Source organism: Mobula hypostoma, chromosome 7 (genome assembly GCF_963921235.1).
Source record: "Mobula hypostoma chromosome 7, sMobHyp1.1, whole genome shotgun sequence".
In the NCBI taxonomy this organism is placed as follows: Eukaryota; Metazoa; Chordata; class Chondrichthyes; order Myliobatiformes; family Myliobatidae; genus Mobula; species Mobula hypostoma.
Genome location: NC_086103.1, coordinates 81,062,183 through 81,081,643, shown reverse-complemented (window position 1 = coordinate 81,081,643; position 19,461 = coordinate 81,062,183). Strand labels below are relative to the sequence as shown.

The following is a 19,461-nucleotide window of genomic DNA, read 5'->3' as shown; positions in this document are numbered from 1 at the left end:
ACATGGAATTTTATGCTGAAAATTATGAAGATCATCTGCTGTTATCTTTGCAAACCTATTAGACCACACACAGCATGCCACGTACAAGGGCAAAGGGCTGCTAATGGTTGACTGTGTCCAGATCACACCAGCAGAAACTGTGTTCCCAGACAGACAGCAAATGAAAGTTCTGTCCTACTGATTCAGATATAACAATGTTAACATGTGAGCCAATCTAATGCTTGGCAGTTGAAAGTCCGCATAACATATTTTCTTTTGTGTTTACATTATAGTACTTACACATATCTTTCACATTTTTGAGGGCCTGCTTCCTGCTATTCTACAATTTGAGCATAGAAATTTGCCTAACATTCCAGTGTGGTGCTGAGGAAGTCCAGTGAGACAGTAAACAAAAGATTTGCTGACCTCAACTGGTGAACGTTAGAGCTTTGTTTCAATTTTCACAATGAAAGGAATTCTACATTATCCCAACCAACATTTCCTCTGCGCAATGATGTGGTTAAAAACATGTCAGTTGCAGTTTATAGAATTTTATTAAATAAAAAATACCCATGAATACTACTAGCTCTTCCTCTTTTCAGTATATTGTAACTTGTAGAAACTTTGTTTTGTGCTGTAGTGCTGCCACAAAATTACAAAGCTCTCGAAATATGCATACATCAGGATGCTCTTTATTGATTACAGCTCGACATTTAGCATCATCATCCCCTCAAAACTAATCACTAAATTCCAAGACCTGGGCCTCAATACCTCCTTTACAATTGGATCCTTGATTTCCTCACTTGTAGACCCCAGTCAGCTTGGATTGGCAAAAACATCTTCTTCGCAATCTTCATCAGCACAGGAGCACCACAGGGATGCATACTTAGCCCCCTGCTCGACTCACTTTACACCTATGACTGTGTGGCCATGTACAGCTCCAACACCATATGCAAGGTTGCTGATGACACCATTGTTGTGGGCTGTATCAAAGGTGGTGATGAATCAGCATACAGGAGGGAGACTGAAAATTTGGCTCAGTGGTGTAATAACCACAACTTCTCACTCAATGTCAAGAAGGCTGATTGCAGACTTCAGGAGAGAGAAACCAGAGGGCAATGAGCCAGTAGTCATTGGAGGATCTGAGGTGGAGAGGGTCAGTAACTTTAAATTTCTGGGTGACACTATCTTAGAGGACCTGTCATGGACACATCATATAAATATAATTGCAAAGAAAGCACAACAATGCCTCAACTTCCTCTGGAGTCTCTGGAGATTCGGCATCCTTGAAAAACTTCTATAGATGTGTGGTGGAAAGTGTATTGACTGGCTGCGTCACAGTCTGGTCTAGGATCACCAATGCCTTTGAGTGGAAAATCCTATAAAAGATAATGGATTTGACACAATACATCACGGGTAAAGTCTTTGAGAACATCTACGTGAAACGTTGCTGTAGAAAAGCAGCATCCATCATCAAAGATCCTCACCACCCAGGCCATGCTCTTTTACTGATGCTGCCATCAGGTAGAAGGTACAGCTGCCTGGGACTCGCACCACCAGGTTCAAGAACAGTTACTACCCCTCAACCATCAGGCCCTTGAACAAAAGGGGATAACTACACTCATTCTGTTTCTTGTGTTTCCACAGCCAATGATTTCAATTTAAGGTCTCTTCATGTTGTTATTTCATGCTCTCATTATTTATTACTATTTATTTATACCTGTGTTCGCACCGTTTGTTGTTTACTTATCCTGTTTACCGTTACTTCTCTATAAGTTTGCTAAGTCTACTCACAGGAAAAGGAATCTCATGGTTGTATGTGGTGACATGTATGTACTCTGATAATAAGTTTCACTTTGAACTTTGAGTTTTGAAAATAAACCCGATTCTGATTTGGTGCATATGAGCAAAAATGATTGCTTCAAATACTTTCATAGCAATTTCAATAAGATCACTTGAGAGGGCATTTTATCAAGGCATTTTAAAAAAAAACTTGATTTTACTCAAAGGCCACAAGTTCAAGAGGTGTTTACCGGACTGCCAGGGTGATCAGAGTTATCCCGTGCACTGCCTGGAACTTCCCGTTTAGGACTGCTCATGCCCATGTTGCACTCTGCTTCCTTCACCAAGAACAGTTGTTCATCCAGAGCATCCTTCTGCAGCTGAAGCTTCTGCGTATAACCAGTCTGCACCTCCAGCTCTTTCTCCAGTGAAAAGATTGTTCGATCTTTAGCTTTAATCTCATCCATCTTGAAACACAAATTAAAACAGAAAGGCTTTAAAAACTAGGGAAAGTGAAGAGTTTCTACTATCCTCTGATCGAGTCACTCTGTATTTGTAACTTATTGCAAGCTCATGCAATCCATCATTTCTGCTGAGATTTTTTGACTAAAGAACTGAACTCGTCCAACTTTACATTGTTGTTTCATTTCAGAAATACTTTATTCCACTGACTTTTTAGATAATTAATTTGAATAGAGTACATAAATGTATTTGTGGTACCATGAGGAAACTCTGCAGGACCTACATTTGGATTTTTGCATATCTATTTACAAACAAAGGTCAATATGGTCTTTGGCATGCAGACTGATTTGTTCTGTCTCGAGAATCAGATTGGGTGGTGGAACATTAAAAATTTTATCAGTTGGATCATCATCTTTTTGCTAATGTCTAGCACATTCTGCTCTTCCTGAGTTTGGGCCCTGTGCATGCGGAAGGTGTTGCAGCCATGGGGACTTTTACAGGGCAAGGTGTGATAGGTGACTTACAACAGATTATAAACTACATTAGATACATGGATGATGATTTGCTATAGTCACAAAACAACCCTCCTTCAAGAAAAGGAAGACCCACCTAGCACCCCTCAGACCTGTGGAAATTGTGGGAGAACCACAACAGTTTAACATGAAAACTAGTTCAGATTAATTCCTCAAGCTAAAATCAGGATTTTGAATGGGAGCCTGTAGAAAGATTGTGGGACTACTGATTACCACCTTCCAAAATTTGAGAAAATCTAGATTGGTTCCCAACTATTTAAGAAAGAAATGTGGGAGAAAACAGGAAATTACCAAACTTAGTCGAATATGGGGGTGTATGGGGTGGTTGGGTCCTGACTAAATATTAGGAAATGCCAATAGCGATTATATAGCTTCTACCACCCAAGACAACTCCGCCTTCACGTAGGACTTAGGTCCGGGTGCGCCCTGTCTCGCTGAAGGAGCTCTGTCTATGGTGAGTGTTTGGTGCCAGAAAAATAACCAGACCAATGGTGGTGGTGTCACCTAAAATCACTGAAGTCTCCAGCAGCAGGGAGATGGATTCCAAGCTTTGGTGGAGGATTGTCTTTGTACAACAACAGCAAAGGCTGGGCGACGTCTAGTGTATGATTCCCAACTGGGAACGCCAGTAGAGGTCAAATACTCTAGTTAGATGAGCACCACAGCAACACGAGGCAACGGCAAACCACTGTTGCAATTTCTGCCTAGTCAATCATGGAAAGAAACAAAAGAAGGAAACCAGACAACAGCATGAATGGGTTTGATACTAATCAACAGAACAACACCTCACTCGGTAGGGGTAGTCATGTGCTACAGGTCACACCAGACTGTCACCCAGAGACGGTAAGCAATAGGGAAAGGCTAAGGGTAGCAACATGGAATATCCGTATACTTCACCAGAAAGGAAAGTTGGACAACACATTAAATGAATGAGGAGAGTGGATCAGGGGACAGGAGCCTTTTCTTCTATGGTCTTCTCTCCTCTCCTATCAGATTCTTTCAACTCTAGTCTTTTAACTCTCCTACCCACCTGGCTTCATCTGTCACCTTCTAGCTATCCTCCTTCCCCTCTCCCCACCCCACACTATTTTATTCTTGTGTCTTCCCTCTTCCTTTCCCATCCTGAAGAATGGTCTCAGCCTGAAACCTCAACTGTTAATTAATTTCCACAGAAGCTGCCTGACCTGCTGAATTTCTCCAGCATTTTGTGTGTGTAGTTTTGGATTTCCAGCACCTGCAGAATTTCTTCTCTTTATGGGCACTGCAGTTGGCTCTGTGCTTCTTCATTCTCCAGATGTCAGGCATTATTTGGGGTACACATGGAGGATGTATGTGCTTTAGCAGAGGAGCAAAATGTAGTCAACATGGATTTAGGTAGGAAGATTATACAGGTGGTAGAATACTGGAACACTATCAAGGAGGGCAGTAGCGACGGAAACAATACTCATATTTAGAAATATATTGAATTTATACTTGTTGTATAGACCTGCAGGGCTATGAATTTGGTGCTGTAATGTGGGATTTGTAGGGGCATCTCTTTATCAACTGAAGCAATGAGCAGACTGGCCTCCTTTTTCATGATCTTTCTATGATCTTACTTGACATTTAAAAAAGAAAGCCGAGTATCAAGATCATAAAAGAGGATTGATTTTCTTTTGTTGTGTATGGATGTTTTAGCACACTGTAATGTATATCAAATCCAACACCTGGTGGAGTGTTTGAGTCAGGCATCTCCTAACACTTTACTATCACACCAGGGTTTAAATTTTTTGTCATCTAAATAATTTGACATTGACCATACACAAATGTTCTGAAAAGATTCATTTATGATGAGCCTTCTTTTAGACAATAAGACAGAGTAGGAGGTGGGGAGTTTCTTAAACGCATCTATTTTAATGCTAGGAGCATTGTAAGAAAGGTGGATGAGCTTAGAGCATGGATTGACACCTGGAAGTATGATGTTGTAGCTATTAGTGAAACATGGTTGCAGGAGGGGTATGATTGGCAACTAAATATTCCTCAATTTCGTTGCTTCAGGTGTGATAGAATCAAACGGGCAAGGGGGAAGTGTTAAATTGCCTGTCAGAGAAAATATAACAGCGGTGCTCTGGCAGGATAGATTAGTGGACTCATCTAGGGAGGCTATTTGGGTGGAATTGAGGAAAGGGAAAGGTGTAGTAATGCTTATAGGGGTGTATTATAGACCACCTAATGGAGAGCGAGAATTGGAGGAGCAAATTTCTAAGGAGATAGCAAATATTTGTAGTAAGCACAAGGTTGTGTTTGTGGGAGATTTTAATTTTCCACACATAGACTGGGAAACCCATTCAGTAAAAGGGCTGGATGGTTTGGAGTTTGTAAAATGTGTGCAAGATAGTTTTTTGCAATAATACATAGAGGTACCAACTGGAGAAGGGGCAGTGTTGGATCTCCTGTTAGGGAATGAGATAGGGCAGGTGGCAGAGGTATGTGTTGGGGAGCACTTCAGGTCCAGTGATCACAATGCCATTAGTTTCAATATAATAATGGAGAAGGATAGGACTGAACCCAGGGTTGAGATTTTTGATTGGAGAAAGACTAACTTTGAGGAGATGCAAACGGATTTAGAAGGAGTGGATTGGGACAATTTGTTTTATGGGAAGGATGTAATAGACAAATGGAGGTCATTTAAAGGTGAAATTCTGAGGGTACAACATCTTTATGTTCCTGTCAGGTTGAAAGGAAAGGTTAAAAGTTTGAGAAAGCCATGGTTTTCAAGGGATATTGGAAACTTTGTTCGGAAAAAGAGAGAGATCAACAATAAATATAGGCAGCTTGGAGTAAATGAGGTGCTCGAGGAATATAAAGAACGTAAAAAGAATCTGAAGAAAGAAATTAGAAAAGCTAAAAGAAGATATGAGGTTGCTTTGACAAGTAATGTGAAAATAAATTCAAAAGGTTTCTACAGTTATATTAATAGCAAAAGGATAGTGAGGGATACAATTGGCGCTTTAGAGAATCAGAGTGGATGGCTATGAGCGGAGCCAAAAGAGATGGGGGAGATTTTGAACAATTTCTTTTCTTCGGTATTCACTAAGGAGAAGGATATTGAATTGTGTAAGGTAAGGGAAACAAGTAGGGTAGTTATGGAAACTATGATGATTAAAGAGGAAGTACTGACACTTTTAAGGAATATAAAAATGGATAAGTCTCCGGGTCCTGACAGGATATTCCCTAGGACCTTGAGGGAAGTTAGTGTGGAAATGGCAGGGGCTCTGACAGAAATATTTCAAACGTTATTAGAAATGGGGATGGTGCCGGTGGATTGGTGGATTGCTCATGTTGCTCCATTGTTTAAAAAGGGTTCTAAGAGTAAACCTAGCAATTATCGGCCTGTGAGTTTGACGTCAGTGGTGGGTAAGTTGATGGAAAGTATTCTTCGAGATGGTATATATAATTAACATGGATTTGTGCATGGAAGGTCACATTTGACAAATCTTATTGAATTTTTTGAAGCGGTTACTAGGAAAGTTGACGAGGGTAAAGCGGTGGATGCTGTCTATATGGACTTCAGTAAGGCCTTTGACAAGGTTCCTTTACGGAAGGTTAGTTAGGAAGATTCAGTCTTTAGGTATTAATATTGAAGTAGTAAAATGGATTCAGCAGTGGCTGGATGGGAGACGCCAGAGAGTAGTGGTGGATAACTGTTTGTCAGATTGGAGGCTGGTGTCTAGTGGTGTGCCTCAGGGATCTGGGTTCAATGTTGTTTGTCATATATATTAATGATCTGGATGATGGGGTGGTAAATTGGATTAGTAAGTATGCAGATGATACTAAGATAGGTGGAGTTGTAGATAGTGAAGTAGGATTTCAAAGCTTGCAGAGAGATTTAGGCCAGTTAGAAGAGTGGGCTGAAAGATGGTAGATGGAGTTTAATGCTAATAAATGTGAAGTGCTACATTTTGGTAGGACTAATCAAAATAGGACATACATGGTAAATGGTAGGGCATTGAAGAATGCAGTAGAACAGAGAGATCTAGGAATAATGGTGCATAGTTCCCTGAAGGTGGAACCCTCATGTGAATGGGGTGGTGAAGAAAGCTTTTGGTATGCTGGCCTTTATTAATCAGAGCATTGAGTATAGGAGTTGGGATGTAATGTTGAAATTGTACAAGGCATTGGTAAGGCCAAATTTGGAGTATTGCATACAGTTCTGGTCACCAAATTATAGGAAAGATGTCAACAAAATTGAGAGGGTACAGAAAAGATTTATTGAAATGTTACCTGGGTTTCATCTCCTAAATTACAGAGAACGATTGAACAATTTGGGTCTTTATTCTTTGGAGGGTAGAAGGTTGAGAGGGGACTTGACAGAGGTATTTAAAATTATGAGGGGGATTGATAGAGTTGACGTTGATAGGCTTTTTCCATTGAGAGTGGGGGGGATTTAAATAAGAGGACATGAGTTGAGAGTTAAAGCGCAAAATTTTTGGGTTAACATGAGGGGGAACTTCTTTACTCAGAGAGTGGTAGCTGTGTGGAACGAGCTTCCAGCAGAAGTGGATGAGGCAGGTTCGATGTTGTCATATAAATTTAAATTGGATAGCTATATGGACAGGAAAGGAATGGAGGGTTATGGGCTGAGTGCAGGTCAGTGGGACTAGGACAGAATAAGCGTTCGGCATGGACTAGAAGGGCCGAGATGGCCTGTTTCAGTGCTGTAATTGTTATATGCTTATATAGTTATAGGAACATTATTTGACCAGTCAACCTGTCGAGTCTCTCCGCCATACCATGCCTGAGTTATTATCCCTCTCAACTCCATTCTCCTGCCTTCACCCCACAACCTCTGATGCCATTACTAATCACAAACCTTTTGCGCCTTTAATAAAACTTCTAGACCATGTCGGTAAAAATTACTAAGATCTATGCCAATAAAACATAGCATATGTTGCTCCCTATGAGATTAATACAGTTCATGGAACAGATTAACACCTGTTCAAAGGGAACACACAAATGCACATTTTGTGAATAGTTTACTCATTCATAGTGGAATGTTATTGTCCATTCCTTTCTTGTTGGGCAATCTTTCATTATTAAGAAGCAATAAGTGTGACATAAAATAATTCTTATGTATTTTCTGGATCATTACAAGATGGTGAAAGTCAGAAGGAATAAACAAAGAAAATGTGCTATATCACACTCCATTAGTTTGCTTGGAGTTGAAAAGGAACAAAAAATCATCAATAATAAAGGAAAGAAAATGCAAATAATGCATTCAAATAGCGGTAGATTCTCTGTGTCACATCAACTGAATACAAATCATGAGGAACATTAGGCTTCAGTTACTACTTAAATCCAAACACTTGAAGATGATTAATTAGCTACAGAGTTCCTCTTGCACTTGGTTTTTTGCTAATGTTTCTTTTGGATCATTCTATTTTGTTGAGTGAGGAACTCATTGAACTTAATGTACATCAATGGGATTCATGCATTGATACGGCAGTGGCAAAGTTTTGAACTGTCCATGATTGTTAATTTAGTGATTTCTCTCACATTCAATACTGCCAAAAATAGTTAAATTCATCAAAATCAAGGTTCTATAGGCCTCAAAAGGGCAACATTGTTAATTTAAAAATATTAATTCCTCCAACTGTGTGATGACAATCATCAGAGAAACTTGCATTTGATTAGAAAATGCTCAGGTCAGTTCTTGTGTTGTGGAGTTTTTAAACTCCTTCGCTGCTGTTTACAGGAATGTAACCAATCTCCTTGCCTGTTTGTATTCCTCTCACAGTGGTCATTCTTATGTGGATCCATGGTAGGTTAATCTAACCACATTTTTGGTAAAGAGAAAAGGTATGTGTCAATAATCTTTGCCTTTGCATTTCAAAGGAAGTAATCACAAGAATGTTACCATTACTATAGCTAATAATAGTCACTATTAAGTTATATTGAAGTTACTTATGCCTTTGAAGATTGTTGCTAGCATTAAATACTTTACTTTTGATTTGTTCATCTCATCCCAGAAGGAACCAAAACTACAACTGAAGAGAAATTCCAATGATCATCTAAACTTGGATTAACATATTCATTCATTGAAGAAGTGAACTATGACATTACCTCAATACATCTACAATAATATGCTGCGTAATTCAAAAACTGCAAATCAGAATCCAAATTCTATCCTGCAAACTTCAAAACAAGATTATACCAGCAATAGATAATACCAGCATTTTACAGGCAAGTTGTAATCTATCCAGAAATTTCCAATAATGCAAACATGTTTTTACTGTTAATAAAAACTAAGCAAAAGTAACCTTTACTAAACTCTGTCATTTTTAACAATGGAAAGTCACATCCCTCTCAAGATTTGTCATGGTTACAACATTCTAGAATTATAACAGAAAGCAAACCCATTCAGCAATTGGTGGAACATTGATGCCATTGAAACTCCTGAAGGCAATGGTGCTCACCAGCCTGCGGATATCCTTCTCGGACTCCCATTTGATTTTAGCAATGGCCTCCTGATGGGACTGATGCTCACTCCTCAAGTTTCCAGCTTTTATCTTGTCTGCCTGAATCATGTTGCTCAGCGACTCCTCCACCTGCTTCTTGGCTGACTTCAGTTCACTTATTTCCTGCAACAGCTTAAGGCGCTCAGAGTCAAATGTTTTCCGAGCCTCGTCCCGGGCCTCATTAGACAGTGCTGTTCTTACTTTGTCACTGCTGCCATCTCGCAATGCATTCACAAGTGACTTAAGTCGTTGAATCTCTTGGTCTTTAATTTTAATCATGCGTGCGAGTTCCTGATCGTGCTGTTTTATTAATGTCTCTCGAACAGACTGGAGTTCCTTCATTTTATCCTCATGCAGCTTGCTTTTCAAGTCCGTGACCATTGCTGTATGTTTGTGCTGCTCTTGCTCTCGTATACGCTTTCCCTCCTGTACCTTCTCTCGCTCAAGTTTGCTAACCTGGAAGCAGAGCAACACAGGAAATTGGAATGACTGAGTTCTAAAATGTTAGATTTCAAACCACAACTTTTTCAATGAATCAGGATAAATATCCTCAAGAAAATTAAACAAATTCTAAAATCCTGGTGTTTGAGATACAAAATAAACCAGAATCAATGAATGTCATAGCTATCTCACTTGTCATTTGATTGCAAAGTCAAAACAGGGATTGAAATTAAATAGGGAAGTGTTAATTGGGTGGGTTGGTGGCAGGGTGGAGATACATTTCTACCAAAGGAGGTGTAGGACACTCCCTCCCTCAGCCAGTCTGCAGGTCACCCTTTGGCATGGTATGCATTTGTTTAGCCCCCCACCCCTCCGATTAGGGTCACGTGAAGCCATGGGAGCAGGTGGCGGATGGTCGTATGAGCAGCTGGTACACATCACAAGTCCTGGTTATGTGACCACTGGCGCCAAGCAGACAATCTTTTGAATTGTATTGATCATGGCTGGGGTCATCTGTCTTATAAAGACACTGCCCAGAATGCGGCAATGGCAAACTACTTCTGTAGAAAAAATTGCCAAGAACAATCGTGGTCACAGACCATGATTGCCTACATCATACAACATGGCACAGAATAAGTTGGGGTGCGAGGTAGGTTTAATTTACACCGTCTTCCTTCAGCTGATTACATCATAAAGTTATAAGTTCTTAAGCAAAAATACTGAGAGAAATTAATTCTGCTGAGTAATTTTTGCAATAGCTCCAGACAATGTAAAACCAGGAAAGATTATGTAGATTTATAATACATGCGGGGAGCTGTGGAAGATAAATTGATGGATGTCACAAGGATAATAGGCTAATTGGCCTTTAAGTTTGTTGTATTTGCTTCTTGGTCTTTATCTGTACGAACAATTTAGAAACAAGAGCAAGAATTTAACACTTGCATGTAACAATTCCAAAGAAAGTGGAAACTATACACCTGATTGATCAACAGAAAATATTTATTAGAAAACTAATGGTTCAGAGCTTATCCTGTAAAGATACTAATTTTTAATGATAGAAATCTAATTCCACCAGAGTAAGAAGCTTGTTCTCTTTTTTTCCCCTGAAACTATCTCACCTCCTTTCTAAATGTGGATTATTTTGTGAGTTGGTTGTGCAGTTGGCAGAGTTACTGCCTCACAGCTTCATTAACCCAGTTTGAATCCTGGACTCAGATGCTGTCTGTTGGAGTCTGTACGTTGTCCTGTGACTATTGTTGGTTTCCTCCAACTTCCAAAGACATGTAGTTTGGTAAGTTAATTGAATACTGTAAGTTGTCCCTACTGTAGGTGGGTGGTGGGGTTGCAGGAAATGTAGAAAGATGTAGTTAATGGATATGCTAAAAAGAACAGGTTACAGAGAAACTCGTGAAAGAACAGGGGTCCTGTCCTCTTTTGGAAAAATATTGGAAAGACATTTTTGATATTATTTCAATAGTTCTATGCTTCAATTTAAAACCCCATCCTATTACGGCAACCTTTGGATTGCCAATGGTAGAACATAGATCTTTGTCTTCTTCAGCCTGTTGAATGATAGCTTTTGTTACTTTAATGGCGAGAAGATCTATTTTGTTGAACTGGAAGGAAACTAATCCTCCAAACACATTCCAATGGTTTTCTCAAACCATATTAAGTTTAAATTTAGAAAAAATTAGAAGTGATATTTTTGACCCTTCGGTTAAATTTGAAGAAACTTGGAAACCTTTTATGCAACATTTTCATATGATATAATCTGACCTTTCCGAATCTTTTTTTCTAAACTTAAATTATATGATGAGAGGAGCGGAGTTAACGGCATTATTGAACGTGTCCGATACAAGCTGTTGGTCTAGCCCTGTTTTGTTTTTTTTTCCTTGGGGTTTTTTTTTCTTTTTTTCTTTTGGGGATTTTTTTTTGTTTATATATTTTTTTTCTTTTTATTTCTTTTTTAATGTTTAATCTCATTATGAGTTTGGAAGTCTTTTATATCTATGTTACTTAAAATTCATTTTATATATGCTGATGAACATTTTTTCAATCTCTTTGTACCAACATTGTTATTGAGTTTATAATTTTGAAAAATTAATTAAAAAAATTTAAAAAGAAAGAACAGGACAGTAGTAAATGTTGTTAGAATCAGCATAGATTCTTAGTCCAATAACCATTTGTAACATCAGGAGATATAGGATATGGCAGTCCTCAATCATAATCAACAGGAAATGTTCAGAGAAATAACTGGAGGATAAACTCATAATTGACCCGAGAACTCCTACATATATTGTTGCTGCTCCTTTTAGGTTAATCATCTCGACACAGGCGAAAGATTCAGCTTGAGGCTTTGTATAGCCTAGTTCAACACAGTACCACCCACTATCTGCTAGCAAGGTATTCAAAATGTATTTGATGACAATTTTTCCCTTTTTATAAAATATAAACCTTTAAATGGAAAGCATTTCTTCGTGAGACACATTGGTAGTTCATGTCATAAAAATGTAATCAATAAGAATGACTGAGGGAAATATTCTAATATTGTCCTGTTTCTCCATTCAAAAAATTATCATGACTCTTTTACACCTTCTGTCACAATCCTTTGATTTTCCAAGAATCCAAATATCCATCAATATCTGCTCTGAATATACTCAATGACTGAGCATCCACAGCCATCTCGGGTAGGGAATGCTAATGCTTCATAAACATAAATCTTTTTGTCAAGTTTACTAACCTGGAAACAAATAACACTATAGCAAGCCCCTTAAGATCTTTATCTTTAATTGATTTATAATAATTAAGAAAAAGTTTTTAGTCTCTCAACTTTCCCTAAAAGTCTATAACCCCTGGAATAATTATAGAAAATCAAGGGCATCTACAAAGGAAAGGAAAGAAAAAGCAACTAAATCCAAAAGAGATAAGGTCAAAGATACACACAAACACATACACACACTCCCCATACAGCATGGATGCAAAATATCCCATTTAGATATTCATTTGATCAAATTTATTTTATCCCATGGTGCTACTCTAAAAATTAAGTTGAATTAAACGATTAGAAGGTCTTTAATCAGTCAATTGACTGATCTGAAAAGAGAGGATTATGAAGATTTTAATTTGCTACTAGAGTATCCAGTGTGCTGAGAAGTTTTACTCTATGAACATAGAACTTCAAATATCTGAATTAATCTTCACTCCATGAAGTGTTTTAATGGAAAAAATGGATGACCGTATATTAATGATTCTCTAAGTTAATATTCTAATCAACATGATGTGTGGCTGTCGATTGTTTGTATTCATATTCAATGATTTTCCTATGATATAGCTGGCATTTTGACCCAACGGGTCTTTGCTGGCTCTCAGAATATCCACATCAATAGCATTCCTTCACTCAATTCCCAGGAACCTGTTCTTTTATCACACGCCTGTCAAGTCTCATGACCCATCGCTGCTTCTCCACACACTTATTAATACCAGGCATAATTATAGTGGCCAGCTAAAATACCAGATTGCACATCTTTGACATGTGGGAGGAAACGGGTACACAGGGGAACACCAGATGGTCACAGGAAGAATGTATAAAATCCATACAGACAGTTCCCAAGGTCAGGATGGAAGCAGGGTCATTGGACAATGCAACATCAGTACCACTAGGCACCAGTATTACAAACATTCACTGGTGATTCAACAATTGAAGAATTGGTTTACAATGCCTCAAGAATACTTATTTTCTAAAAGTTTATTGTTTTATTATAATTATCAGTCTATACAAGTTCTATTAGCCTGTCCTGAAATGGACCTCCTACAGTACATGATACAGTACATGATCAACCCTTGATTTCTCAGCCTGCCTTGTCTTGGCCCTTGTGCCTTATTTATCTACTTGCATTGCACTTTCTCTGTAACTCTAACCCCTTATTCTGCATTCTGTTTTGTATATACCATTCTTTTATTCATTTCTCAGTAACCGTCTTTTAACACATGCCCATCCTTGAATCTCCACATACTCATTAATATCAGGGCCAATTACAGTGGCCAGTGTAGATGGCAATACAAACACTGTATAGTCATAGTCATACTTTATTGATCCCAGGGGGAAATTGGTTTTCGTTACAGTTGCACCATAAATAATAAATAGTAATAGAACCATAAATAGTTAAATAGTAATATGTAAATTATGCCAGCAAATTATGAAAGTAGTCCAGGACCAGCCTATTGGCTCAGGGTGTCTGACCCTCCAAGGGAGGAGTTGAAAAGTTTGATGGCCACAGGCAGGAATGACTTCCTATGATGCTCTGTGTTGCAACTTGGTGGAATGAGTCTCTGGCTGAATGTACTCCTGTGCCCACCCAATACATTATGTAGTGGATGGGAGACATTGACCAAGATGGCATGCAACTTAGACAGCATCCTCTTTTCAGACACCACTGTGAGAGAGTCCAGTTCCATCCCCACAACATCACTAGCCTTACGAATGAGTTTGTTGATTCTGTTGGTGTCTGCGACCCTCAGCCTGCTGCCCCAGCACACAACAGCAAACATGATAGCACTGGCCACCACAGACTCGTAGAACATCCTCAGCATCGTCCGGCAGATGTTAAAGGACCTCAGTCTCCTCAGGAAATAGAGATGGCTCTGACCCTTCTTGTAGATAGCCTCAGTGTTCTTTGACCAGTCCAGTTTATTGTCAATTCGTATCCCCAAGTATTTGTAATCCTCCACCACGTCCACACTGACCCCCTGGATGGAAACAGGGGTCACCGGTACCTTAGCTCTCCTCAGGTCTACCACCAGCTCCTTAGTCTTTTTCACATTAAGCTGCAGATAATTCTGCTCACACCATGTGACGAAGTTTCCTACCGTAGCCCTGTACTCAGCCTCATCTCCCTTGCTGATGCATCCAACTAGGGCAGAGTCATCAGAAAACTTCTGAAGATGACAAGACTCTGTGCAGTAGTTGAAGTCCGAGGTGTAAGTGGTGAAGAGAAAGGGAGACAAGACAGTCCCCTGTGGAGCCCCGGTGCTGCTGATCACTCTGTCGGACACACAGTGTTGCAAGCACACGTACTGTGGTCTGCCGGTCAGGTAATCAAGAATCCATGATACCAGGGAAGCATCCACCTGCATCGCTGTCAGCTTCTCCCACAGCAGAGCAGGGCGGATGGTGTTGAACGCACTGGAGAAGTCAAAAAAACATGACCCTCACAGTGCTCACTGGCTTGTCCAGGTGGGCATAGACACGGTTCTGCAGGTAGACGATGGCATCCTCAAACTCCTAGTCGGGGCTGGTAGGCGAACTGGAGGGGATCTAAGTGTGGCCTGACCATAGGACGGAGCAGCTCCAGAACAAGTCTCTCCAGGGTCTTCATGATGTGGGAGGTCAATGCCACCAGCGTGTAGTCATTGAGGCTGCTGGGGCGTGGCATCTTCATAGAATAGTACAGCACAGTACAGGCCCTTCGGCCCACAATGTTGTGCCAACCCTCAAACCCTGCCTCCCATATAAGCCCCCACCTTAGATTCCTCCATATACCTGTCTAGTAGTCTCTTTAATTTCACTAGTTTATCTGCCTCCACCACTGACTCAGGCAGTGCATTCCACGCACCAACCACTCTCTGAGTAAAAAACCTTCCTCTAATATCCCCCTTGAACTTCCCACCCCTTACCTTAAAGCCATGTCCTCTTGTATTGAGCAGTGGTGCCCTGGGGAAGAGGTGCTGACTATCCACTCTATCTATTCCTCTTATTATCTTGTACACCTTTATCATGTCTCCTCTCATCCTCCTTCTCTCCAAAGAGTAAAGCCCCAGCTCCCTTAATCTCTGATCATAATGCATACTTTCTAAACCAGGCAGCATCCTGGTAAATCTCCTCTGTACCCTTTCCAATGCTTCCACATCCTTCCTATAGTGAGATGACCAGAACTGGACACAATACTCCAAGTGTGGCCTCACCAGAGTTTTATAGAGCTGCATCATTACATCGCGACTCTTAAACTCTATACCTCGACTTATGAAAGCTAACACCCCATAAGCTTTCTTAACTACCCTATCCACCTGCGAGGCAACTTTCAGGGATCTGTGGACATGTACTCTGAGATCCCTCTGCTCCTCCACACTACCAAGTATCCTGCCATTTACTTTGTATTCTGCCTTGGAGTTTGTCCTTCCAAAGTGTACCACCTCACACTTCTCCGGGTTGAACTCCATCTACCACTTCTCAGCCCACTTCTGCATCCTATCAATGTCTCTCTGCAATCTTTGACAATCCTCTACACTATCTACAACACCACCAACCTTTGTGTCATCTGCAAACTTGCCAACCCAGCCTTCTACCCCCACATCCAGGTCGTTAATAAAAATCACGAAAAGTAGAGGTCCCAGAACAGATCCTTGTGGGACACCACTAGTCACAATCCTCCAATCTGAATGTACTCCCTCCACCACCACCCTCTGCCTTCTGCAGCCAAGCTAATTCTGAATCCACCTGGCCAAACTTCCCTGGATCCCATGCCTTCTAACTTTCTGAATAAGCCTACCGTGTGGAACCTTGTCAAATGCCTTACTAAAATCCATATAGATCATATCCACTGCACTACCCTCATCTATATGCCTGGTCACCTCCTCAAAGAACTCTATCAGGCTTATTAGACACGATCTGCCCTTCACAAAGCCATGCTGACTGTCCCTGATCAGACCATGATTCTCTGAATGCCTACATCTCTAAGAATCTTTTCCAACAGCTTTCCCACCACAGACATAAGGCTCACTGGTCTATAATTACCTGGACTATCCCTACTACCTTTTTTGAACAAGGGAACAACATTCGCCTCCCTCCAATCCTCCAGTACCATTCCCGTGGACAACGAGGACATAAAGATCCTAGCCAGAGGCTCAGCAATCTCTTCTCTCGCCTCGTGGAGCAGCGTGGGGAATATTCCGTCTGTCCTAATGTATTTTAATAACTCCAACACCTCCTCTCCCCTAATATCAACATGCTCCAGAACATCAACCTCACTCATATTGTCCTCACCATCATCAAGTTCCCTCTCATTGGTGAATACCGAAGAGAAATATTCATTGAGGACCTCGCTCACTTCCACAGCCACCAGGCACATCTTCCCACCTTTATCTCTAATCGGTCCTACCTTCACTCCTACATCCTTTTTTTCTTCACATAATTGAAGAATGCCTTGGGGTTTTCCTTTACCCTACTCGCCAAGGCCTTCTCATGCCCCCTTCTTGCTCTTCTCAGCCCCTTCTTAAGCTCCTTTATTGCTTCCCTATATTCCTCAATGTCTTCGGCACAGGGACAAGGCAGGACGTTTTCCACAGTACAAGAACCCTCCAGAGCCTCAAGCTCAGGTTGAATACATGGCAAAGTACTCCACATAGCTGACGGGCACAGGCTTTGAGCACCCTGGTACTGACACCATCCGGTCCTGCAGCTTTGCTTGGGTTGAGACGTTTCAGCTGTCTTCTCACCTGTTCAGCCATGAAGCCCACCGTGGTGGTTTTGTGTGGGGAGGGGTATAATCATGAGAGCAGGGTGGGGGCTGTGAGAAGGGGTAGGAGGGGAGAATGGAACATGTGTTCATTGGGGGCCGACAACATGGCTCATGTGGGGGATGGGCAGGGGTCACAATGTCAAATCTGTTAAAGAACAGGTTAAGTTCATTGGCCCTGTCCACACTGCCTTCAGCTCCTCTGCTGCTAGTTTGCCGGAACCCAATGATGGTCCTCATCCTCCTCCAGACCTTTCTCATGTTGTTCTGCTGGAGTTTCCACTTAAGCTTCCTCCTGTACCTGTCTTTAGCCTCCCTGATCCTGGCTTTCAGGTCCCTCTGTATTGCCCTCAGCTCATCCCTATTTCCATCTCTAAACACCTTCTTTTTAGCGTTCAGGATGTCCTTAATGTCCTTTGTCACCCATGGCTTGTTATTTGAATAACAAAGGACAGTTCTTGTCGGAACATTGCAGTCCACACAGAAGTTGATGTATTCAGTGATGCACTCTGTGAGCCCATCAATATCCTCTGCATGTGGCTCACAGAGTGCCTGCCAGTCTGTCACCTCAAAACAACCCTGGAGCACCTCATAAGACCCCTCCGACCATTTCCTCACTGTCCTCGAGGTTGCAGGTTTACTCTTCACCAGAGGCACGTAGCAGGGTTTTAGATGCACCAGGTTGTGATCTGACCTTCCCACATAAACATATTGGTTAATGTGGCAAAAATAACCCAAATACATTACGTATTGTTTTGTTCCACTGATGAATCAATTGATGAAGCAACACTCACCTTACATTTTTCCTGATGAAGCTCTATTTGTATGTCAGTCAGTTTAGTCCTGAGATCCTCATTAGCAGCCTGCAAGGCAGCTATCAGGGCTTCCGGCTTTTCAGCCTTCCCACGCCCCTTCTTGGACATCTTCAGTTCTTCCTGTTATACTTTTGAATTCAAGAATAAATTGCCATTTTATTTTAGTGCAAATCCACTAGCACATTCTGTATCACATTCCCTGGCATCCTCCTGCCACCAGCAGGGCTGTGCAAAGCCTGGATCATAGACATCAAAGGAAACGATTCAGTAAAGGTGACTGAAAAGAAGGTACTTTTACACATCTAACACAAAGCTGAATTTGTCAACATAGCTTACAAAGGCAGAGGGAAGATAAGTATATGGGAAAAATTTTCACCAGCTCTTAAAATATTCCCACTATATCCATCACATCGTCTTCCAAAGCAGCCCCTCTGGAATTGTTTTTGAGAATCTGCCAGGCTGTTGTAACAAAAACATTCACATCAATAGGAAAATAAGGAATGGAATTTGTCATTGAAACATCTATTTTTGCCTGTTCACTTAAATGTTAGTTTTTTGATACCGCAAGTATTCTGAGTCAATAGAAAGAAATTCTGAAAAATATCAGACATTTAAAAAATATGGGCAAAACATAATTAACAACACATCATATTTTTTTATCGCAAACATATAAGGTTTCTTCGATGGGTCTAGAGCAGGGTTTCCCAACCTATGGTCCACGGACTCCTCAGTCAATGGTTTGGGTCCATGGCATAAAAGAATTCGGGAACCCCTTGTCTACAGGGAACACACGGCTGGTTTGTTTGAATCTATTGATCCTACCAATGAAAAGTACCTCAGTTATATGTAAATTGCCACTAGTGGTGTTACTACAATGTCAATCGTTGTTCATCATACCTTCATCCATCCATGTACACCCATTTATCCAATGAAGCAGCAATCATCTGTGAAAATAAATCAGCAAAAATAAATGAGGTTGATTTTCAAGTACAGTTAAACAATTGATCTTTCTAACTGTTTTGAGAATGGCAATACAACATTTGAGATTTAATGCTCCAAATTAAACGGTGTTTTTCTTATACTGTAATATTCTTTGCTACACCACCAATTAACAATCATTACCTTTTCAGGACTGCATTTACTCACAGGTGGTGCCATTCCTCAGCTAGGATCAATGACATTGGGAGATTACCTTCTCTCCCTGCAGGTAAAAAGTGTGCCATGTACTTAGTGTGCAATGGTCACACTTCAGTTAACATAAACTCTCAGTGCTTGTTAGCTCATTGCAATACAAGACCATATGACACAAGTGCAGAATGAGGCCATTCAACACCATACACCTGCCTTCTCGGCATATCCTTTGATGCCCTGACTGATCAGGAAACTTTCAACCTCCACCTTAAATATACCACAGACTTGGCCTCCACTGCAGAGTCTGTGG

The 19,461-nt window shown here is 40.7% G+C and overlaps 1 protein-coding gene across 2 annotated transcripts in view; it reads right to left on the bottom strand.

Moving 5' to 3' along the window:
• The window catches only part of LOC134349409 (janus kinase and microtubule-interacting protein 2-like), a 283,308-nt gene that overhangs the window by 101,756 nt on the left and 162,091 nt on the right, over nt 1-19,461 (bottom strand). For both annotated transcript variants that reach the window (XM_063053670.1, XM_063053671.1), the window contains exons 2-5: nt 18,918-18,964; nt 18,000-18,256; nt 9,212-9,709; nt 2,013-2,228 (exon numbers count right to left, since the gene is read on the bottom strand). In XM_063053670.1, the coding sequence (XP_062909740.1) occupies nt 2,013-2,228; nt 9,212-9,709; nt 18,000-18,128 (843 nt within the window). In that variant the 5' untranslated portion in view covers nt 18,129-18,256; nt 18,918-18,964. The remainder of the gene's footprint in view (nt 1-2,012; nt 2,229-9,211; nt 9,710-17,999; nt 18,257-18,917; nt 18,965-19,461) is intronic.